General features: G+C 40.1%; 1 protein-coding gene across 1 annotated transcript in view; it reads left to right on the top strand.

The window, feature by feature from the left end:
• Necab1 (N-terminal EF-hand calcium binding protein 1) overlaps positions 1-25,401 on the top strand; it is a 139,738-nt gene that overhangs the window by 18,194 nt on the left and 96,143 nt on the right. Inside the window, exons 3-4 of the mRNA XM_038347951.1 lie at positions 8,118-8,225; positions 21,556-21,565. Coding sequence (XP_038203879.1) covers positions 8,118-8,225; positions 21,556-21,565 — 118 coding nt within the window. The remainder of the gene's footprint in view (positions 1-8,117; positions 8,226-21,555; positions 21,566-25,401) is intronic.

Here is a 25,401-nt window from a genome sequence, read left to right as displayed (position 1 = left end):
GGGTTGATGTGCCCCATGGGAACTCAGTGTCTCATCGGTGAGTGAGTCATAAGCCTGCAAGAGACTGAAGAACTTTGTCTTCAATGATGCAGAGACATCCAGAACCAAGTGACTAATCAGCCTGTGGCTGTGGAAAACCTCAGAGAAGAAAGGTCCTCAGGCACAGAGTGGCCTAAGAAGGCTTACGTAATAATTGTTCTGCATTAATTCCCTTAAGAAGGGAAGAGGTTAGGAAAACAAGAATGGATATTCAGTTAGGACCAATTCAGTTAAAAAAATAGTTTCACTAAAGTTGAGAAATTGCCAGTTTTTAACATGGAAACACCAGGAGCTGGTATGACCTCAGGCTCAGCCGTATCCAAGTCTTCAGAAACTATTCTGTATCTTTATCTCTGCTTCACAGTTGTGGGTTTCCTCTGGCTGGTCTTCTGGTAGGCAGGCTTTCTTACGAGCAGTGGCAAGCTAGCTCCTGAACCATGTGCCACAAGCTCAGTAGGACAAAAAGGAGAGGACTTTCCCCCAGGATGATTCTGTAAAAATCTGGAAGTTTTCTCTGATTGACCAGCTAGTCACATGTCCAACATGTGCCACCACACCACCACCGAGGGGGGAGAGAGACAGATGACAGACAAAGAGAGAGAGAGAGAAGAGAGAGAGAGCGAGTAGAGAGAGGAGAGAGAGAGAGAGGAGAGGAAGATGAGAGAGAGAGAGAGAGAGAGAGAGAGAGAGAGAGGGAGAGAGAGAGGGAGAGAGGGAAGGAGGAAGGGAGGGAGGGAGGGAGGGAGGGAGGGAGGGAGGGAGGGAGGGAGGGAGGGAGGGGGATGTATAAAGCTACAGTCTAGTGAAAGAGGACTATTGATCTAAGAGAATGGCTTCTATTGAACCCGAACGGACAGCTTTACTTCTCTTGGAAAAAAAAAGCAGAGATGATCAACTAGGGATGCCAGTGAGGAGGAGGGGAAAGGGAAGCAAGCCAACTGGGAGTTGAACTCTCCTCTCTTATGGCTGTATGAAATTTATTTTTCACTTGTGAAATCTGTTGATAAATGGAGTATGCTTTATGCTGTTAATTTCGAATCTATGTCGTCTATGAATAGTTAAATGTTCCTCTAACAGATGCTTTATCTGTCATTATCTGAAAGCCTCAGCGACTGGGGGTGTATTTGGTTTCTTTAACTTCTAATCCCACATAAAATGTTATTGTTAGTTCTCAACAGAAGTGACATTAAAAGTCTTCTTAATTTTTTCAGTAATATGGACTCATTCTCTCAGTTTATTTTTTTAATATTCCCAGCACAATGAAAATATTCTTATATAACAGATCCATTTCCTGGTAAGTGTCTAAATATTTAGTAGCTTTCCTAATTTGCTTTCTGTTACTATGATAAACACCAAAAGCAACTTGGGAAGGAAAGAGTTGATTTTTTTCTCACACTTCCAGGTTATAGTCTGTCTTTGAGGAAAGTCAGAACCATGGAGGAAAAACCATGGAGGAATACATCTGACTAGCTCACTTCCTTTCTTGGTCTCTGCTACCTTCTCGTATAGCCCAGGCCTACCTGCTTAGGGATGGTGCCACCCACAGTGGACTGGTCCTTCCCACATCAGTCCTGTTCTACTTAACTTTAAGTGGCTAGAGTCACCTGAGAAGGGAGTATTAATTAAGGGATTGCCTTGATCTGATCAGCCTGTGGGTATGTGTATGGATATTATTTGGGATGCTAATTGCTTTATGAGGGCCCCTCTCACTGTGGGCAGCACCATTCCCTGGGAAGATGGTCCTAGGCTGCATAGGAATGTTAGCTAGGTGTGAGCAAGGGAGTGAGTCAAACAACCATCTTAAACTCTCTCCTTGTCCTTGGAATGTCTGATATGTCTAAATATTAATTCAATATTATTTGGAGTTCTCTTATCTTCTCGGAACCCCTGCAAAGCATAACCATTCCTTTCGGTGAGACTCGGCAATCCTTCCAAGATGTTCCTTTTGTACCACATAGTCAACTATTGTTGTTGGCAGGTGATCATGTTGTGTTGTTTTGGCCCCATCATCTCCTACTTTCCCCTCCCTATATCTAACTCTGTTTTTTCTTCCCTTCAGGTAGATCCTCTTTGACTGAGCATTCTGGTTTCTCTTAGCAGGTCCTGGCCCATGTCCTCCCTGGCTTGCTAGCTATTCTGTTTGCAGTTTCTCTGCCTAAAATATTCTTTCTCTGTAGAGACCTTTCACTATGCTTTAGCTTCCATTTGTGTCTAATGGGAGTGTCACTTGAAAAGGTTCCTTGGCCCTTCCTCACAGTAGTTTCCTTCCTAAATACCCTCACGTCCCTCTTCCTCCCTGGGATTGTCCTTGTCACACAGTGACTGCTATTCCCTTCTTATACCCCCTGTCATGGGATCCATAGGGCTTGTTCTTAGCACAAAACACGGTGTTGAGCACACAGTAGGATCTTGATAAATATTGGATCAATGAATGGATGAAGGTGCTCTGCTAGTAAGTAGCAATACAAGTTTAGAACTCAGGATTTCCTTTAGGACTGTTTTCTCTCAATACAGCAATTTATCCAGGCAATGATGTTATTAACTAATGGATTAAAAGCTATGGGCAAAAGTAAATGTGCTCAAGGATAAACCTTGGAAATGCAGGTGAGATATAAGGTTAACTTTAACATTCGCTTCAGTTTTCTCTGTATTTAAAAAAAATCTGCAAAACAAGGACTGAACAGTGACATTCAAATATCATAATGTTTTCCTTAAAATTAAGTCATGTACTTGGGGTATTTCTTTCATAATAGAAATGAAGAGATATAAGAATATTTATTTTTTCTCAAAGAAATTATAGACACAAAATTTTTAAATCAAACAAAAATATTTTAAATAGGAAGAATATAGAGAATGGGGAATTCACAGTGTATACATTTTATTCTGTTTTGCTTCCTTAGATGTGAGAATGTATTATCTACTTAATGACACAAAACTATGTTTAAATGTAATAATGTGTAAAAGCAGGAACATTCTTTTAAAAGGTCTATGTTCTTAGAAGCAACACTCTACTGTCTTCCAATAAAAGTGTTGCTGGAATTTGAAATATGAGGCCAAAATAACAATAGACTAAGGCAGAATCCTTTCTCTATACAAGGGTTTAGCAGGGAGTAGGCTAGGAAGATGAGGGATAAGAGAGTTAACCAAAATCAAGGGTGGGAAAGAAAGGCCATATGCCCAGTGTATTGAAGAGAGATGTCCGGTATGTCTAAGTAAAGCTGCTTCTAGAAACAAGATACTAAACAAGAATCCAAGTGCTAGATGGGGGGGGGGGGGGCATCTCCATAGGAGTTGTTGGTCAGGATAGCCCCCAGAGCCCTGAGAATACAAGTTTGTGCTTTTTCTGCCTAGCTGACCACTAGAGCTAGATGATAAAATCTTGTTGTTGAAGATATCACATATCATGGTTGTAAAGAATTGAGGAAATTATGTAGAATTGAGTTTCTGGCTAGCTTTCAAAATATCAGAAAGTGCTATACAGACTTCTAGGGGAGACAAAGTATCAATAGTCTTACCAAGGAATGAACTCTGTAAACTATAACACAATCCTGGCAGGCAAAATGTGCTTACATGTGCTTACATGTGCAGTGTGGCCGACTATCATAGGGGTAACCAGCTACTCTTGACTTAGATACAAGCCTTGCTCCATAGAGGGATCCTATGCCTGACACTACAAGCCAGGTTAAAAAACAAAATCTACATATTGCATAGTGCTACTCCCATAGATCAGCGCATTGCTCGTCTATCATCAGAGGAGGTTCTTACGAGTGATGGGCATTACCATGGAGACCCACAACTGGACAGTGTGCAGAGAGTGAAGGAATCTGGAGATCTCAGTTCTAAAGGACATGGCTCCACTCCTGCCCTCACAACTCAGGGAGCTGTGGGGAAGAGGAGGCAAAGACGGTAACTATCAGACCTGATGGGTGACTCCAGTGAATCAGTGTATTCCAGAACAAGGTTGCAGGTATGAACTCACAGCACTGTGGTAGCATACACAAGAACAGCATGAACCCGAGTCAGATGGGGTCCCAGCACCAAGGGGGAAGTAGACATAGGGTTCTACCCCTAACCAAGAAGCTATTTGCAAATGATGTCCACTGACAGAGGCAAAATGAGTTTTCTCCAATGCAGTATCGCTGAGATGGTCCCCAACAGTTGGTCAACACACACACACACACACACACACACACACACACACACACACCATCAACAACAACACCCAACAAACAACAACAATGAAAACCTCTACTTTTTGTGAACTTTTTGTTATTGTTTGGTCTTTTTGTTTGTTTTTAATTTTCACTTTTTTCTGGGTTTTTGAGAGAGAGCGAAGTCATGCGGGTAGGTAGGGATTGGGAGGATCTGAGAGGAGTTGGGGAGGAGAAAGTATGATCAAAATAGACTGTATGAGACATGTTCATAAATAAGGAAAGCCCATGTCTTGGAAGTTCATAGATCATGTGAAGGAAAGTACTACTGACAGATATACAGACAAAGTGTCAGTGTGCCTTCAAAATGTCTGTTTCTACTCCCAGACCAAGGCTACTCACAAGTCTAATAAGAGAAGCTTTTATTTGCAGGGAACGGCAGGAAATGCATAGACTTGTGGCTGCCCAAGATGCTGAGAATAGAAATAGGGCTTGGCCCTAAGCATGCCATTTATTCTAACTCTTGCAAGGCTCCTGGAACTGGGCAGAAGAGGGGATGAAAAGAACATGAGAGCCGAAAGACAGCGGGAGGCAGCAAAATCCCATCCTCTAGACCCAGCGCTCACAGTGTGGTCCTAACTCCCAGCAGTTGAGATCACCTGCTCTGGGCCTGCACAAGGCAATTCTTAGCTGTCAGTCATGTACTGGGGAGGGGCTTCAGGGGCCGGTACTCCTTACTGCTGAATTGTGGGCCACTGATAGCCACTGTCTTCCGTACTCGCCAGACTCCATTGGATATTTCCAATCCCAAAGTTACACAGAGGGCCCTGGCAAAACCCAGAGGGACATGAGCAAAATGAGAAGACATAAATGTGGGAAAGAAAGTACCCAGGAAGAGGGAGTTTGGTAGGGAAGAGAAAAGATGGGAGACAGTAGGAATGAGAAAAATCAGAATTCACTATATGCACGTGTGAAGATGCCAAAGAACAAATTCAATTAAAAATTAAAATAAATGAAGCCGATAAGGTCAAAATGTTCAGGACAAGCTGAGATGAAGAACATGATTCTAAAAGCAAAGCTGAGAAGCCCGTGTGCTCTGGTGGTAGAGTGAAGCCTTGTCACTGGAGGACGGGGCCTCTGGAGGCGCCTGTTTCGTGAGCCGAGCTAACTGAGCCAAGTTCTTACTGTTTCGCTCCACTTCAAAAGAAGATTTCAGCAGGAATACTGAAGTTGAAATAAAATATATTAATAAAATATAATTGCCTTGTTAATACTGAATCACACGGGATTTTTCACCTTTTCTATTAAGCTTTTGTTTAACATTTTAGTACTAGTCTAGAACTACTCGAAAGGGATTCTTTGCAATTGCTTGTTTTACAGTGTGGCAGCCTGTCATGAGGACTTTCAAGAATCCTCCTGCATGTGATAAAAACAGCCTTCAACACATACTTTCCACTCTTCAAGCCAGAACTGCAATTTAATGCTTACATTCTCTTATTCTATATGTTTTTTGCCAACAGGAGATTTTTTGTTTTAGCTTCTTTCTTTCTTTCTTTCTTTCTTTCTTTCTTTCTTTCTTATTCTTCTTTCTTCTTTATTTATTCTTTCTTTCTTTCTTTCTTTCTTTCTTTCTTCCCCCCCTCTATCTCTCTCTCTTTTATCAGGGCACTTGCTAGCCAAAGCTTTTATTTTATGGAACATGCATTACTTCTTGAAATCTTTCCCCCCTAGTTCTAAAGCAGCATACCTCAGAGGCCGGCCTCACCTATGGGAAGCACAGGAAACCCCAGTTCTAATTGAACTGGTTCACCTGACTCAACCTGCCCGAGACCTATTAAAGGGTCGCCATAGGAATATCCCACAGTCAGTTTACAAGGTCATATTTCTGCACAGCAACAACAGAGAAAATGGCATGTTCACTCCAGTGTTTTTTTATCTTTGTGACTAATTAGTTTCTTTGCTTACAGGCAAGACCTTACTTTGTAGCATTGGGATCTAGGTTCTCCTGCCTTAACCTCCTGAGTGCTAGCATTTCAGGTGTGAACTTCTGCAGCTGGCTCTAGATCTAGTTTATGAACAGTTTCTCCTTCTACTGGCTTATTTATTTCTTTGTCGAAATAAAAAGATGCACATCCAGCTATACAATAGGCTGTATGGGGCTAAATTCACTTAGAAATAAGCATGGATTGGACAATAGGGAAGCTGGTGCGCTGATCTCACTTCACTGAGCTGCTCTGGGGCTGCATGGGGCTGACTGGCCCAGGAGGTCACTCAGGTCAAGGATGCTTTGTCAGCTTGATCCAGACATAGATTCTTATCAATGGGATGACCACATCTGCTCTGCTCTTAGCAAGAGTGAAGCAGAAGCTTGGTATGTTGTGCCTGTTAAATGAAAAAGCAAAATGAAATTAAAATGTCTCAAGGATCTGTGTCTCACGAACTAGGATCTTAAAAATACCCCAGCCAATAAGTCTTTACTGAAGAATTAAGTAATTCCGGCCTGCTGTTTCCTTTAGAGTAATACCTCCTGGGTGTGATACGAGAGGAAGCTGTCCAGGCGGTTACAAACCATCCATCTTGCTGACCTACACTCGGAGCTCTTTGGGAGATTCTGATGCTTGAACAGCACCCAGGAACCAGCATTTAAATAACACTTCAGGCAGTCTGGGGCCATCTGTTGGGAAAGTGCTCCAAATAATCTTGATGGTCTGGTCCTATGAAATCATACTTTTTATTTAATGATAGGACTCTATTTTGTTCATTGAAGTATTGTTGGTTCCTCTCAGTAAGGAGATTTGTGATTCTGGGCAACTTCTTACTCTGCTCTGAGTTCCTGTTATAAACGCAAAGGCTTATTCCATCACTTAGAGTCATTTGGAAGCTTCTCTGAAAAATCTGAGGAATGACTGCATAAGAAGGATGCTCCCCCTCTCTTGGGTACCCTTCATTCCTTCAGAGGTGTTGCTTCTGTGCCCTGCATAGATATTTTGCATGTTGGTAATGTGGGTTTTTCCATCTATGCTTGTCCAGAAATTTTATTCAAAGTTGGGTGTAAATGCTACTACTAACCCTGCCCCTCATTCTTAGAAGTGAAAGGCACCCATTACCCCAAATTCTCATATATTTAAAGTGTGTCCATCTCTTATTGAATTTTCTGTTCCCAGCTGTGCAGAAGTACTTATGTTTATGCCTGTACATTTTAACTTCTATTAAACTCTGATTGTGTTTTGCTGTTGTGTCCCAAATAAGAAAAATGTGTTTGGCTTTAAAAGCACTCACTCGTTTAATGAGTACAGCAATGAACAGAGTTTGTTAAATTGTAGTAACTCATATCCTTTGTAAATATCCAATCGAAAACATACTTGTTAAGCATCTAGTATTTAACCTGTGGTCTGCTAGAGTCCGTGTAGGCTTGGTGTCATGAAAGTGAAATGTCTGCTTGACTCTTCATGCTGTTGTGTAATGTCATTATCTATGGTTAGGTAAATGTCTCCTTAAAGGTTAAATGTTTGTGATGGCAGTAAACCAACCAAGAAGACTCAAAACAAGAAATACATACATCAATGCATTCATTGGTGTGCTTTGTCCAGTGAAGAAATGTTCAATCTTTTTCTTTTTAATACTTCAAGCTCTTTTCCTTTCATGTTTCCTTCCTTACCCCTTCCCCTCCTCCTCCCATCCCTCCCTCCTCACTTCCCTCCCTCCTTCACCTCCCTCCTTCCCTCCCTTCCTCCCCCGTCTCTCCTTTCCTTCCTTTCTGGTGCACATATAGCATCTGGTATATATGTACGTGTGTATGTATGTGTGTATTATGTTGCCATACATAGATAAACAAGAATGGACACTTGGACTAAGTTTGAAATCCACGAGTAGACCAGCACATGAGGTTGAAGTGATTTGCTTCTTTTCTATGTGTTCTTATTTCAGATGACGGGAAACTCTCCTTTGAGGAATTTAAAGCATATTTTGCAGATGGAGTTCTCAGTGGAGAAGAACTACATGAGCTCTTCCACACCATCGATACACACACACCAAGTAAGGAATATTTCCTATCAGCAGACTCTGCAAATGAGGTGGAGAGGGTATGGATGAGTCACTCAGAGACATGTTGAGAGTACATTCTGTAGTGTTTGACTCTGAAATAGCCTTTCCTAAAAATGCAAATGTTCTAAAACCCTTCAGAACCTTTCAAATAATTCTTCTGTATTAATTTTAGATTGCATCCTCTTTATAGAATGCAAAACAAAGAGGGCATGATAAATATAGTCCATCATTAATAGATAAATGAAATCCATCTGTCCATCTTTGGTATAATCTAAACTTGCTTTGTTTGTCTTCTGGGCATTAGACTGGCATGCTGAGATGAAATTACTGCAGTTATAACCTGAAATGACTCCTCCTTGAGAGCTACAGGTAATGTCAGGCACAGGAACGCTCTGGAGAGTTGATGTATAGGAGGTCATGTGGACCCTTCTTTTGAAGTAGGAAGATTCTGCTTGTGTCCCCCCGGAATGAAAGCATGAGATAATGAGGACTTTAGGAATATAGCAGCAGAAATGTACTGCTTGTTTAAGATTACTTAACCAGTCATATTATTTTTCACAGTAACAATTAAACAAGTCTAATAGGAAAGAGCATGGACTCACACGTGCCTGGAGACGCGCCATGATGCCTACTGCCTGAACGATCACATTTTGCTGTAGGCAAAGCCCTGACTTGGTTCCAGGCAGTAAGCCAGTCTGCTGAGACAATGCTCCGGAGCTCTTTACCTATGAACAGACATTTTTCTTGAGGCAAACTATTTAAAAATTAAAAAATTAAATTCACTTTATTCAAGTGGTTGAATATTTTAGGGGAGATAGGGAGAGAGAAGCGAGAAGGGGAGGACGGGGAGAACTTGGGGAAATGGGACAGTTGGGATGGAGAAGTGGATATGGGAGCAGGGAAGTATATATCTTAATTAAGGGAGCCATTTTTTTTTCATGGTTGATTTTTTTTATATTTAAAAATTTCCATCTCCTTCCCTCCTCCTCTCCCCTCCCTTCCTTCCTTCTCCCCCTTCCCTCCCCTCCCCTCCACGCATACCTCCCCTCCCTCCCTCTCAAGGCCAAGGAGCCATCAGGGTTCCCCACTCTATGCTAAGACCAAGGTCCTCCCAACTCCCCCCAGGTCCAGGAAGGTGATCGACCAAGCTGAGAAGGCTCCCACAGAGCCCGTCCATGCAGAAGAATCAGAGCCCAGAGCCATTGTCCTTTGCTTCTCAGTCAGCCCCCGCTGTTGGCCACATTCAGAGAGACGGGTTTGGTCGCATGATCCATCAGTCCCATTCCAACTGGAGTTGGTGATCTCCCATTAGTTCTGTCCCACCGTCTCCATGAGTGAACGCACCCCTCTCGTTCCTGACTTTCTCCCTCATGTTCTCGCTCCTTCTGCTCCTCATCAGGACCTTGGGAGCTCAGTCCAGTGCGCCAATGTGGGGCTCAGTCACCTTCCCCATCTGTCGCCAGATGGAGGTTCTAAGGGAGCCATTTGAGGGTTGGCAAGAGACTGAATATTTTTAAAAGAATAAATATCTAGAATCCAATGAGATTTTAATTTAAATTGGCAATGCCTTAAGTCTTCCATTGTCAGAAATAGGATTAGGTTTAGGAACTGGTAATTTCAGTATACTATCCAAACTGCTGCGATTGATGTATTCGCAGGACACTTGGGAATCCCAAAGAAGGGGTAGGTCAGCGTGGCTCAGAAACTGAGATAAGAAAGGAAAGTAGAAGCTACTTAGGTATAGAAGTATAGAAAGGTGGGGAGAACATTTCAGTCAAGAGAAGGCATGATCCAATGAGCATATGGGAAACACATAATGGGCTTGGTGGGTTTTTTTGTTTTGTTTTGTTTTGTTTTGTTTTTTGACAGGGAAGGGAGGGCACAAGAGTTGATGGAGTGGACCTGGGAGAACTGGGAAACTGTTGAGTTTGGGATGAAATTTCCAAATAATCAATAAAAATACAAAAAAACCCCACAAATAATTCCATTGTGTGAAATTCCTAAATAACAAATAAAAATAATATGTTAGAAATAAAATAGATGTTCACAAAATAAAAAAAAAATCAAAAGAAAAGGCATGGAGAAAGTTCTGGGCGCAAGAGATGAGAGTTAGTTCTGTTTCTTAAAGTGTCATTTATATATCTAAAAGGAAGGGAAGGAACAGAGTAAAGAATGGGCTGGATGAGAAATCATATATATCCTGAGTTTTTAAAAGTACTTCAACTTTATGCAAGACAAAGGTGACCTAGTCAAGAACTCTAGCAACGTCTTATAGGTCGCTGTGGTTCCAGTGAGGAACCAGCTAAAATGACTGAGATGGAGGTAAACCTAGGTGGATACTGAGGAAATAGAATGTCCGTGCATGGAAGGAAGCCATTGGGAGAAGGGATTCAGAGGAGGCAGAGGCTCCGTTTGTGTCTTAGGAATCCGTATCCTGTTGGAAGTTGGTACGCTCACACTCCATCAGGCATGCTCATGGTTTCCTCCTTAATATGTCAAGTTTAAAAGTATCTGGATTTGGAACATTTATTGAGGTTTCTGACTTTAGAATTTGGTGTCATGAATATTTTTCAATGCATATTTACTCAAGTTAAGGAGAAAGTTTTCGCTTGGTTTTGTTTGTTTGATTTTGCCTTTTTTATTTACATTTTTAAAAGTTTGTATTACTTTGTATACATTTACGATTACTGAGTACCCCCAAAACTGATATGTTTAATGATTTATACAAGTCTAAAGAAGTGTATGATTTTATTGCTTGTTCTTATATGCATTAGCAACAGCCGTGTTTTCTGGCATAATTTTAATCAATTTAAAATTAAAAATATTAGTTGGGGACCTCTGAATTATATTCATGAAATTCATCCTTAGAGCGGGTTGTCAGTGTCAAGCTTTGATCTCTTACAAAGATTAATTCAGTCCTCAGCATAGAAATCCCAGAGCTTTATTTTAAGCTTTAAAAAAAAAAAAAAACCAACTTTCATCTTGCATGATCCAAGTTTGTGCTCTATATGCCAATTATTTCCCTTTTTCTACTCATTTTCTCAGGACATATGCTATCCTCCCAAAATGCTGCCCAACAACCAAACTGCTCTAATGTAGCCATGAGCACAGCCTGGCCCACCAGAAGCCAATTAACATGGGTGAGGTGGAACCACGCCAGTTAACTCCCTTTCCACTTTTGCAACTCCATGGTCCTTGTCCCTCCCAATGTCTGGTGGTTGAATATTTACTTTGGCCATAAAACCAGTCCTTTAGAGAAGTTTAATTTTGGCTTGTATCTACAATGCAGTAAAACTAATGCATATTTACTATCAAAGCGAGGTAAATTATTATTTCTTACAAAAAGGGATGCCCTAGTTGAGATAACGTTTTCATTCATTTCCAAGCCAACCTATGAACACTGCCCCTTGTTTTTAAGAAAAGTGTTTCACATTCACCGTCCATGATGCAACAGGAGCTTGAGCTCAGTGCTCAGAAAAATCTTGTCCTAAGGTGAATCCCCTGCAGCATCTGTTATTTGATGCTGTGTTACGCTTTGAGTGTGGTGAATGGTTTCTCAGAAATTGCATTCCCCACACATCTAACCCCAACATTTTGCTCAACACAGAGTTTTTAAAAATGAAAAGACCCCTCAGTGGAAGGAAATTTGAAGGCATCATTTGTTCAACTCTCTGTCATCTTTTTAAATTAATATTTTAATTGATAGGGGTTTTATTAATTAGGCATGAGCACTCAGGAAGTTTTTCTGTAAAAATATGATACTTGAATTAAATGGTCTGATGAAGACAAGATTGTGAAATTAAAGACATTGTTCACAAAGAATGGTATTATTAAAGACTAACTTAAATTTAGTAACTGTGAACAAGCTAATATTTCAAAATAAATTGAAAATTTCCCCTTCATCTTATTAACACTTTATAGCTTCACTATCCGTATTAATTGTCTTCTTTCTAGGGAAACATGCCTGATTTTTTTTTTCTTGGTTTTTTCGAGACAGGGTTTCTCTGCAGCTTTTTTAGAGCCTGCCCTGGAACTAGCTCTTGTAGACCAGGCTGGCCTCGAACTCACAGAGATTCGCAGGGATATATAGGAAGAGAAAAAACGTTAACCTCCCAACGATTTCAGTTAGCCTTCTTTATTGCAACCCTCCCAGCCACAGAGCGTGTTTCCTAGACTACATTTGTCTTCCCAACAAAATACGAAACCTATTCAGAAAAGAATACTCACAATGCTATGAATATTTAAGTTTTGGAAAAATAATACTAGAAAAAAACTAAATTTACAGCTAGGTGTTCATAAATGAGGGCCACCACCCTGGAAAAAATCAAGAATAGAGGTAAAATTGTTAGGTCAGGGAGAAACTTTCGCAGCACACAGAAAGTACTTTCTCTCCCTAGAAAGCCAGCATAGCTGCATTTTGCAATCAGTTAGATGAAAATGAGAAAATTTAGCAAAAAATCCTTATGGCATTAGTCATAGCAGAATCAGGGGAAAATCTCCCTAGAGACCTAAAGCAATTCTGCCAGTGAGCTGCACTTAGGAGCTCCAGATTGTCAGGCTAGACCAAATGGTAGACCAGATGGAAGTTTTGCTCATGATGCAGAAAGGGAACATAAAGAAAAGTATCCCAAGACTCTCAGAGAGGGGCTCATGACTAGAGAGACTCATACGTTCAAATAGAAGATTCTTTGTTCCAGACTAAAATAGTTCTTTTGGATGCTGAGCACTGATATTTCAACCCTGTGCTTGTCAACTCACTGATGCTCACCAGAGTGACAGAAATATCACCAACTACTAAAAGGAGTTAGTTCTGGAATTGAAAATATTCTTTCTTATACTAAACTAATTCTCTCTCTCTCTCTCTCTCTCTCTCTCTCTCTCTCTCTCTCTCTCTCTCTCTCTCTCAATTTCCACTTAGTCTGCTCCTTGGAGTCATCCACAATATAAGTATTTTATTTCATGTCTCTCCAACATTTGAAAGCAGTTTTTATGCACCAATGATAAGATTAAAATCCCATAATAATTAGGGAGTAATTATATCAAAGGGTTTGTTTCAAATGGCAGAGATATGCTTCATCTGAAATATTAAAAGGGTTTTAGCCTACATTTATGCATGACCGTTAATTCCAAAGTATGGTGAGTTGGTTGATAATGTTACTGCCTTCCTTGAGTTATTCATCACACTGCTTAAGGGGAGACATAAACACTGGAGCTCTCTGAGAGGGTGTGCAGTATAGTTGTGCATGGCATTGTGATTAGAAAGCTCATTGCCATTCTAACCATGAGTGAGACAGATCTCCTTGGTGGTGTAGCCTAGCCTCCTTTAACTGGCACTGAGGACGTGGGAAGTAAAACCACAAATTTAGTACCTGGAAAAGTAGAGTAGTCCACAATCACAGATGTCAGTTACAAATATGGGGTGGCTAAACGTGCATAAGCAAGAAGCCAGAGAGTGGGAGGTGGTAGAGCTATAGGCCAAAGGCACAAATGACCAGAAAAGTTCATAATAGAGTGGTCAGCCTGGGCAAGCCTGGGCTGAGTTTTAATAGTTAAGGTGAGGAGCCCTGTCAGAAAGGTACTTGCAACTCAAACTGGCCAACAGAAGTCAGCATGAAACACAGTCTGTTTCGATGCATGACTAAAGTTTACCTGTAGAAACTAGGTAAAGGGTTCGTTGACCGTTTGTCAAACCCCAAAGCTTCCTGTTTTAAGACAGCAGCATATGGATTGCTTTTAAGAGACATAGTATTTAGAATGCTTTGGATGAAGGATGGAATGAAAGGATTCTCAATGCTGCAGAGCTAGGGAAAATCAGTTTTTGAACAGATATTCCTCATTCTCTCCCTTGCTCAACTTGGTAAAAGGTCACAATAAGGAAAACGATACTATAAAAAGAAGGACTTCTTTGTTTGTGTGTGGCAGAAGCCTAAGTTAAGGACAACTTAAAGAAATTATAACCTTGATCACATGTTAGATGAACCCAGAGGCGACTTTTAAGTGTGTGTGCACGCGTGCGCGCAGCAGGCACTGGAATGCTGGTGCTCAGACTCCTCCCTGTTTTTGTTTACCTGTTCCTGAGGCTCTATTAGTTCTTATCTCAGAGGGACTGAGAGGTTAGGATGGCAGGAATACAGCCTGGAAAACTATAAGGGAGACTGTTGTTTTTTACCACCACTAAAGCCAACACATGGCTTTGAATCATTATCCTACTTTGGTATTATGAGCACACGTGAACAATTTATCCCTTTTCCAGGGGAAGGAGGGTGTGAACCAGGATGCTGCATCTGAAGAGAGAAGTACAGATTCTGGGCAAACACAACTTGAATTTCCCACAGTTTAAGGGATTTCTTACTCTGCCGCAAAAATCTTTATTGTCTCATAATTTAGAGAAATATAACCACCCCCTTTCAAAGAACAAGAGAAGCTCAGAGATGCTAAAATTCTAATAATAGGGTCAACAGAAAAACCTGAAGTTACTTATAGTGGGAAATCCTGAAGTCAGGAAAATCTTCTGTGCTCTAACAGGCATCCTGGTCTCACTAAGCTATCATGGTCCTCCCCTTCCCAGTAGCCCCTTTGCCCTTGACTTACCCATCCATTTGTCTGACCAGTCCCATCCTCTCTACAGTCTTCTTGAACTATGCTTGTCACACTACTCCTTTGAACCTTGGGGTCCATCCTGTCCTTTGTGTATTTAGGATGATTGCCAACATTTGGATGTAACAACATTTGATATTTATTCACTAACTCCTTCACAATCCAACCTCCTATAGATATCAAAATGTTGATTTCATACCAGTTTAACTGCTTGAGAATTTAGAGAATAGAAAGACTTCTGTGAGCTGGGCAGTGGTGGCATACGCCTTTAATCACAGCACTCAGGAGCCAGAGCAGGAAGACCTCTGTGAGTTTGGGGTTAGCCTGGTCTACAGAGCGAGTTCCAGGAAAGACACCAAAGCTACACAGAGAAACCCTGTCTCAAAAAAAGAAAGAAAAGAAGGAAGAAAAGAAAGAAGGAAAGAAAGGAAGGAGGGAAGGAAGGAGGGAGGGGGGAGGGAGGGAGGGAGAGAGAGAGAGAGAGAAAGACTCATGAAATAAATACTTCATCATCACATCCTTTATTCTTTGAAGGTATAGTTTTGCCCACAGAAGCTGAAAAGCCCTGACTCACTTTAATTTGCTAGCAAATCTCCAGTTATTTGTTCTATTTGTCCTAGGGCTAACCCAGGACCAAAGATTTTTTTTATTATTCATCTATTTTTAAGATGTGTTTTCACTTCAGTAATTAGATAAGCCTAATTACTTACTTGGAACATCATTTTCTCTAACAAAGAAATGAAGAAAAATAAATATATGTATTTTTGAGTATTGGTTTGAAGCTCTGTTCTTTTCCATGCAGGGATTTTTGTCAACAGCATCTTGATTTCTTCCTAAATCAAGTCGCTCCACAACCTCCAGTGTGGACGGGGACAGAGGTATCCTCAACCCAAATGGAAGAGTAGAAAATTAATAAGCCAAATTCAACTTTACAATAAAAAAGATTATCATACTTTGGGAGATACAGAGATAATTGTACAACAGAGATAATTCTAAGGAAATTTTATGGGAAAATAATTTATCCTTAGTTATAACTTAAGCTCGGGAGGCAGAGGCAGGCGGATCTCTGTGAGTTCGAGACCAGCCTGGTCTACAAGAGCTAGTTCCAGGACAGGCTCCAAAGCCACAGAGAAACCCTGTCTCGAAAAACCAAAAAAAAAAAAAAAAAAAAAAAAAAAAAAAAAAAAAAAAGAAATAAATTGGTTCCAATTTTCTCTGATAAAGATAGCAGTGAAGCAAAAATTTTGCATCACATAAATTTTTCCAAAAATTTAATTTCTAAGGGAAATATACAATTAATAAGTCAATAGAGAGACTCAGTGATTAGACAGCTACAGTCTGGGCATTTATTTGTATCTCTTTGTGTAATCTTCACAGAGACTTTGTAAGAATGCATTACAGAGTCACAGCCTGCAGTTCATCACAGCCAGTCAACCGGTGTGCCGAAGTTGCTCAAACAGCTTGTACAGAGGCATAGGATTTCCCAAGGTCTAGTTAAAAACAACATTTAAACTCCCCTCCCTGTCGTGCCATCTCAAGAACGTTTCATATTTTTAGCTGTTTTATATACCAAAAATCAAAATATTTCAAGGCCTTTCTTAAAAGCCACATTCAAGTGTCTTATTCTGATGAAAAGATGGGTAGCTCCCCAGCCATAGAATATATTTGGATGTACAGTATAGAGGCAATTATTTTAATTGCTACCTTTATCTCCTCTCTTTTTAAGTCTATTGTGTTGGGTTCTTAAAGTGGGAGTTGCTACATTGTAGAAAAGTTATTCTTTTTTTTTTCCTGTGGACATTAATTCCATTCTACTCCCATTTTCCTCCTTCATACCTGGAAGGCAGCTTCTACTTTTAGTTCTCTCTCCGCCGCCTTCGCTCACATTGATTTATTTTCTCACTGTTCTTCGGAAGGCTCCGAGCTTCACTGTTTTCTTAAATCATCTATATTAGAGGCTGCGGTTCAAACGTTTTCAGTATTTTGATGCCACTTTTGGGTTGCGATCCATTCGTCCCCATGAAGAACGTGACCTTTCCCTTAGCCTCAAGCGAACTCCCTCACTGAAAGCATGAGAAGCCATGGGCGTTGCTAATGGTGTAGTGCGATCAACTACTACTCAAAATAAAATTTCATAGGGTAAATTATTTATGTGTAAGTATCGTCTTCTTTCTAACTTTACTATTATTGGCCAAATGAACGAAATAAATAAGTAAAAGTGGAACAGCCATCTCTCTAAAGCACACGGTACTCACCTCTCAGACTGTTTCTTCCCGCACACCCAACGCACCAGCAAAATTTGCTCTTAGGAAATTACCACCACAGCCATTTCAGCACAAAGTTTCTATTTTTAAAACCACATTATTCTTTAAAAAATGTTATTAAGGCAGAAGTTATTTCAAAAACCTGAAATCATTATTTTTAAAGTGAAGGATTTTCAAAAACAACTTCTCTAGAAACATTTCCCCAGCTGTCTGTGTCTCCCTGTGTCCAAATCTCCCAAGCAATGTCTTGAGGCAGTGAGGGCCTGGGGAGGTGGTTCAGTTGGGAGTCCTCCTCAGTGGGATGAGGACGTTTATAAAATATACCCTTGGGAGCTTGTTACCCCTTCCAACCCACTAGCATATTGATCTTGAACATCAAAGCCTCAAGAAGTAGGATAATAAAATTTCTGTCATTTATTAATTACTCAGCCCAAAATATTCTTTTAGATCGCTGAGAGAGTTTAAGTCACCCATGAATAAGAGAATAAAAATAGCATGGTTATTGTAAAATGAACTGAAATAATACAGAAAATCCCAGGTCAGAGCATAGAACACCTGGATCCCTGTCACTTTTACATAATCACAGGAGTGTCTGCTTAAAATGGCTTCTATTTATATATTCTAGTTTGATCATGGAAAACTGTTTTCTTTTCTCCTACTATTTACCCTTATTCTACCCTGTAGCCAATCTTTACCACCTAAAGTATGGCTTTATATATATTGCTCAACAATGTATGTAATGTGTTTTATTACATACACCTGTTTCTAAGTTTCATTATTAGATTGCATTTTCTTGGGAACATACACTTTCTCTGCAGTAACTATATCAATTGCAGTTGTAGATCTATTTTGTACTCATTGTTTAAAGCTCTCCTCCCGAAGTCTGAACTTCATACAGGCAGACATCCTGACTACTTCGTTTTTCATTGATTTTTTTCTACCATTATATCCAGCACATATCATGAGCTTAATAAATATTTGAGATGAGAAGGAAAACACATTCCTTCTCTTTTGTATCTCCTGCTGTGCTCTTTGCTTGAATATCCTTGCTTCTATGTGAGGTAAAGTTGCCAGTCATGAAAGTTTATCAAACTCACTAGGCAGCATTACTGCAATGTGTAAAAGACTCACAAATTCGGCAGCCTCAGGCTTGAATCCCTTCATAATCTAGTGTTGGAACATTGAGATTATTCTCTGCATTGGATCTTCATTTCTTTGCCAAAAGAAGGAAAACAATATAATAACCCATTTTTTACAAAACTTACCAACAGTATATAAATAGCTGCCCCAAACAAGAACAAAACAAAGATGATTAAGATGTATTCATTAACCTTTCCAGCTTCACTGGATCATCTTTCTTTTAAGTTTTATAATTATAATCTATGCCTTCTTAAAGCACCATCTAATTATATAATGTCTTTTTAAATAGTTGTTTCATTATCTTGTTAATCTTGTCTCCAGATCTAATTATAATTTCTGGAACAACAACCATTGTTTACTTGCAATCACTGTACTAAACTTTAAATAACTATTTAAACTATTTTACAACTGATTGCTTGACACATAGACATGGTATCGTGATTAGATGTAAGGTATTTTTGCAGAGGTATATTTATAACAACTTAAGACCCTATAGGTGGTACAGTAGAAGAACGCCACTGACAGGATCGATCATATAAATTCTTTAATTGGCTCTTTTATTTGGAACCCAGTAGATGCTTAATTTGGCTTAAGACCGAATGAAAATTAGTATCAAAGGATATTTCTCTTAAAATAATACTTTATTCTTGTGAATAAAAACCTGTAAAATGTATAAATGTGAATTAATTCCCCATTTTAACAGACACAGATAGGTACAAATGAGTAATTTATTTTTCCCAATATTAATAGTTTTTCATTTATATGTAAAATGGTGTCTATTGATTAGGAAGAAATGCTTACTACATAGAATATTATGGTCTTCTCTGGCCTTAAAAGGTTTCTCAGTAAGAAGAAGATAGACTAAATAACAAGAGCATTTAGCACATATCCCAAAATTTAATAGGGTGAGGCTGAGCACGAGCCTCGAGTGAACATTGGTGTTCTTGTCTCATTCACTAATGGCTTTAGGGGTTTCGTTTTGTTTTTATGATTTTTAAGGATTCTATTTTTAATCAACTTCAGATTAAACATAGTGATTCAGCATGATTAGAAACCTACCTCTGTTTGACCACAGGGCTGAGGATTTGCACAACTAATTTTCTCTGGTTGCATGGGGTTGAAAAGCATAAAGACTCCCTTGAAACCACAATGAAGAATTTCTTTTTGCTGAGTTTTTTTCTTTTCACTGTGAAAATCCAGACAGTCAATTTTGATAACAATTATTCTGGCTGAGTTCGCAGATCCCATGAAATCAGTCATTTATTCCCTACAGATTTGGTTATTTTTCATTAAGTGCTCATTCATCACCTGCAACAGATATAACACATGCCATCTCCTACATATGAATAGTTACTTCATATTTAAGAAGCTGACATATTCATGGATGGGAAATTGTTTTCCAAATAACTTATAGAAGCAAACTTTTGTCCCAATATACGTGATGTCTTCTACTCCCCATGACTGAGAAGTAAGGCAAGACCCTCGCCTCTTGATATTCCCATCCATATTTGACTGTAACCCACAATCTTCACAGTGTTTAATTTTGATGATAAAATATAATTTAGCATGGCTGTGAATTACTTTATTATAAATAATTGCTATGTTCAAATAACCTTTCCTTTAAAAACACTTTATGTCTGAAAGTTATTTACAGGCAGCTAACTGTTAAGGAATGTTTCTAGGCAGCCAGAGATGCTTGTCTAATGCATTGATCTCAGGGAGGTCTCCTGCCTTACTGTGTCCAAAGGTCATTTGTTTAAGGAAAGACTAGGGACAGGGAAATAGAATACCATTACTTGAAAATTATCAAACTCTTTTCTATGGATTAGGAAATAAAGAGAGAGAATTACTACTTATTATCATTTTATATTTTTTTTCAGAACCATAAATAATAATCTTAAAACTGTGTCTGGTATATTTAATTATCTTTTGTAACACTTCCAATCTTTTCCAACTTCATGGCAAGAAATTATATGTGTACTGAATTTGTTTAAATGAGAAAAACTGAAAAGCAGTATCCAAAATCAAACTTGTTGCTTGTTATTTTATCTAATTAGTATGATTTCCTACCTGTATTCTGCATTCTCCATATTGGATTTTAGGCCAACATATTTTAAGTTTCATTGTTTTCTATTGTCCATCAATTGTATTTATACCTTGGATGATTCATGAAAATGCATAGAAATAATGTATTTAAAAAGATATCTCCAGAGATATATATTTCAATGAAAAAACTAAGGCATGCCGCCCCCACCTTCCCTGAACAAACACAAGCCCACTCATCATTATAGAAATAATGTGTTTAAAAAAGATATCTTCAGAGATATATATTCCAATGAAAAAAACTAGGGTATGCTGCCCCCACCTTCCCTGAACAAACATGAGCCCACTCATCATTACCCATATTTGCAGGGATGTAGGACTGTCTACTGGAGCATGGATAGATTCCTAGAAGAAAATTGAGCCTTCCTCCCCTGTGAGTCATCAATTGTCTGTAGCTTTGGACTTTGAGCTCATTTCTCTCCTCTGGCATTTTGTCTGCCTTGATCTTTCCCTGGTCTTGTGCATGTGGCCATAGCCCCTGAGAACTCCTATGTGCAGATACCACATTGTGTCTCGGGAACAGTGTGCCACTACAGTCTCTATCTTCTGTGGTCTGTCCCTTCTTCCATGATAGTTTCTGGGCCTCAGGAGGTGCTGTGACTTAGATATCAGGTTATGCTTTTAATTTATTTTTTTGTGGGATTCATCTTCATTGAATTGTAATTTTTTTCCTGTGAAGTGAAAAATTAAGTATCTTAATTTTAAAGCTTGTGACAGGAATATCCTTTCCACAGGAACAGACCACACAGGAAATGTTTGTCTGATTTATTATTTAACATCATTAAGACAAATAAAATAAACAAAATTTTTAACCTGAGCAACATTGATCCTTGAAATCTAAGATAAAATATAATAAATATTGCAGTTTTCATTTGACGGGAGCTGAAAAAAGAATGGTTAAATTGTTGTATGAGACACAATCATGAAATTGGTTCTGTCTTGCCCATCCAAACGTCTTTCAGCAAGGAGTTACTGAGCATTTATTAAGTGCTGGATATTTTGTTTGGTCCTGGGGGTGTAGCTGTGAACTAGAATTTTATCCTTTAGTAGAGAAAGTAGGCACACGGTGTGGTTTCTCCAAGCATGGAGAAGGGAAAGTGGACACAAAGTACCATTGCTAACCTAGAAACTATTTGTAATTGATTCCTGCTGGGAAAGAAAAAAATCAGTTTTATCAACCACACTTCAGGGAAAGCCCTGTGCCAAGGAACAGTTAGCCAACACAAAGTGGACTCCATGTTTTTTTTTTTTTTCCTGCATTGCTTGTTTTGGTTTGATTTAGTATTTTTGTCTTATTAGCTTTTGTTTGTTTTATTTTCGTTTTTGTTTGAGAAAGAGAGAGGGAGGGAGAACTTGAAGTTGGGTGAATAGAAAGGTAGGGGTGTGGGAGAGGAGTTGGAGAGGCCAAAGAATATGACCAGAATATACTGTATGAAAATATTTTTATTAAAACAAAGCAAAAAATGGTTTCTTATAACAGGAAAATGCAGTGTTTTAGAGGGAGTTGGCACACTGACCTGGTCTAAAGAGCTCCTCAATATCTCGGGCTGATGGTTGAGTTTTCATGGTATATTAACAAAGAAAGGCAAAGAAATGGATATGGTAGGAAAGGAAAAGAGGAGAGGAGGGGAAGGAATGGGAGAGGGAAGAGGAGAGGGGAGGAGAGAGGGGAGGAGAGGGGAGGAGAGGGGAGGGGAGGGGAGGGGAGAGGAGGCGAGGGGAGGGGAGGGGAGGGGAGAGGAGGGGAGGAGAGGAGGGCTCAATCAGATAGAAGGGCATGTGTGAACACCCTTAGGTGAAAGAACACAGCATGCTGGAGTCAGACATGCAGCATGCCTGAAGCCTCTAGCTGAAACTAAGAGGAGATGCTTGCCAGGCAAGCCTTGGCTGTGGATGAGGTTAGGAACCAGCAGGGCATTCAGAGTTCTACCCTTTGTTCAGGATAGATACAGGCAAGAGTAGCAAACCCAATGCTGACTGGAGTGAAGAGCAGATACACAAACTGAAGAGAATTGAGGACAGGTGACAAGTCTAGGGGTAGCGTGCCAATTACGAAGTTCTTACAGCTATTCTTGACCAAATGCCGTCCATAGCATCCTCTTGTAGGTCTGTACCCCTTGTCTTCCTGAGTCAGTTTAAACACTTCTGATCTAGAAAGATCTTGATAATTACCCCGGGATGTAGAAAACTATTAATGGTCAGCATTTATGAACTGTTTACTATGTTCAGGTCTAAGCATATTTTAGTTATTAATTTGTTTAATCTTGAAAGCCAGGTGTGGTGTGATTCATTCATACCTTTAATCTCAACATGTGGGAGGCAGAGGCAGGAAGACCTCTGTGAGTTCAAGGCCAGTCTGCTCTACACAGACTTCAGGCCAGCCAAGGTGGCGAGAACCTGTATCAAAAAAAATTTAATTCATTCTTGAAAACACACTGCGGGTAGATTCCACTTTGCATATGAGGAAACTGAGTCACAGTGAAGTGGAGAACTATCCCAAAGTCGCATCATATTCTGCCCCACTGCTCAGCGATTTTGCCTTTGTACACCGGTGTGTTGTCTGGAAGAGCAATCTTCATTCTGTTTCTGGCCAAGAAAACTTTGCGATGCTTTACTCTCTGTGAATATTAAGTGGAGCTAATAATATGTGCTGGAAGGGAAATTGTGAAGGCTTAGGAACAAAGGCTAAGCAGTTTGTTCTAGCAGCCGAGAAGGTGCCACATAAATAGATGAAGTTTGTTTAACTAGAGTCAGTAGTACTTGTGAATACAGAGCCACGCGGAATGAGGATTAATTACTTGGTGCTGCCCCTTGGGTTCAGCAGGGGAAAGTATGGCAGCTGTGAAGTCAAGCCCTTGACTCAGTTCTGCACGCTAGCTCCCCGTTTGGGAATATGCATGATATTTGGGAGTTCACAGCTATGCCCAATCAATAGAAATTTTTTGTTTCAAGAGGTGCTATAAAAAACAACAAAAAGAGACCAATAGCCTAGTGTAGGCAGAGAGTCCTGTAAAATTAATCTCTTCTTTTCTAAAGACCTTTAAAATGAGAAGCAGTTGACAGAAATTGACTCCACCGCAACTCCCATTATGTCTTCTAGATGCAACACCACCTTGTAAAATGAACTTTCTTCCAGGATGTCGATTTGCACAGTAGAGAGGGAGAAGACTGAAACCATGTCACAGAACCCCTCCTTAGGGGAGCTAAGAGCTCGTATTCCTGTTTGAGATTCTCTGTCCACTCCTAGTGCTTGGTGGGGCAACAGTGACAACAGCCTGAGACTTATTTCCAAGGAAGGAAAGGAGCTGAGCAAGCTGGCTTTCAGGCTTGGGAGAAAAGATCCTTCCTGGTTGGTAGTGGGGAACAGGGGGGTCTGAATCCACTGCCATCCTGAGCAGGAAGCTGTCAGACTGTGCAGCCAGCAGTGCCTATGGCCTCCCTACAGCTTCACTGGGAGTTCTACAAGCTGATTCCAACCCACTAAGAGGTTTATATATCTCCAACTTCAAAGGATAACTTTGTCCTGGGGCTTGAAGTTGTATCTAAAGACAAAATCTATACGTGTAACAAATAAATGTGATGATGATTCCTTCTGAACATTTATTTCCTTGCTTCTCATGCCTAAGAGGCAAGAGTAGGACAGAAGGGTGGATTGGTTTAGCTACATCTTAACATCATGGAAAATAGAGGAAAACTCTCAGCAGGCCTCAAGAGACTGTGTGGGAGGGCTTATTGGTGGCTGTTCCCTGTTTGTTTTCTGGGGGCTGGAACAGCTTGTCCTTTAGAGCTTTCTGCTCATCAAGTAAGTTCTGGGCTTTCTCTTCTCTGTGGACTGTCGCTACTTTTTTTAACCATACCCAGAGGCTTTTCTGACACAGGGCATTTTCCATAACACCAAACAGCGCAAAGACAAGGCTGCCATTTAGATGGCCAGAGGACTTTTCATTGTCTTTCTTGATAGATCTTGGGATATTATCTATTTTTTATGAAGTGTTTCCTGTGTGAATTCTATTAGTTGGCAGAAATGGTTGTAAGCAGTGACATTCAGTGCCAGAAAAGTAGCCTTGGCTGTGGGGAGCAGGGGTCAGCACGTGCGGAAAGTGTGCCCTGATGTTCGGTGTCCCTCCAGTAGCCTTTTTTTTTGATGGATGGGATTATTGATCCCTTTCCTTTTGATATGCAACAGGGTTGTGGGCAAACGCTTTCCTTAGCAAAGAGGGGCCTCTTCATATTTTCTCCTTTCTGTCCTCTTTAAGTCCCAAAACAGCTGTGATGAGCAAGACCGCAAACAAGAGATTTTCAATATTGATTAGCATGTAGCATAGAAACGTGTTGGATGAGTTCGCACAGGCTCAGCTGTATGTGTTGGAAAACGGGCTGTTTCACGCATCCACACTGTGCTGGGGCATGGGGAGATGGCCCTGGAATTGGCTTCATTTTACTTCAGCAATTATCTGTTTAACCCTGGCATCAGCTTTGAGCTAGGAAGGACCCGATGTTCATGGCAGCATCAGAGAAGCAGAGCAGGGCACTGACAGAGGTCACTAAGGAAAGAGCCCTGCTTTGGAAGGGGATTTCTGTTCCAGCTCTTCTCCGCTATATTAAATAAGCTGAGTTTGAAGGGGTTAGGTGATTTCTGACAATCATGATTGACCAAGCGTTGGCGAGAAACTATGTCTTCTGTCTGTGCCGTGGCTGCTCCTGTGCTCTGTACTGCTTTACAGCAGAGTGTAGAGCAGATCACTCGGGTGTAAATGGAACATTTTCCTTCTACAATTTAGCTTGTTTTCTGTTTTGAGCTTTCATTCTACCAGAGGGTACATATTTATTAACAGTCAATTCAGGGCCACTCTCAATCTCCCTTGGGGGTTTTGTATAAATCTGGGGTATATAAATCATACTTTTCAACTACTTCCTATATACAGTGCAGTTGTGTGTGTGTGTGTGTGTGTGTCCTCAAGAAGGCATTGGTTCATGTTCCACAAGTTGCATTATTCTGTACAATTAGACCACACATTCTTTTAACTGAAAAGGCTGATTTTTAGACCAGAAGATGCAACGCT

The sequence above is a fragment of the Arvicola amphibius genome, chromosome 11, assembly GCF_903992535.2.
Source record: "Arvicola amphibius chromosome 11, mArvAmp1.2, whole genome shotgun sequence".
Taxonomy (NCBI): domain Eukaryota; kingdom Metazoa; phylum Chordata; class Mammalia; order Rodentia; family Cricetidae; genus Arvicola; species Arvicola amphibius.
The sequence above is the reverse complement of the archived record's forward strand: the minus strand, read 5'-3'. Positions and strand labels throughout refer to the sequence as shown.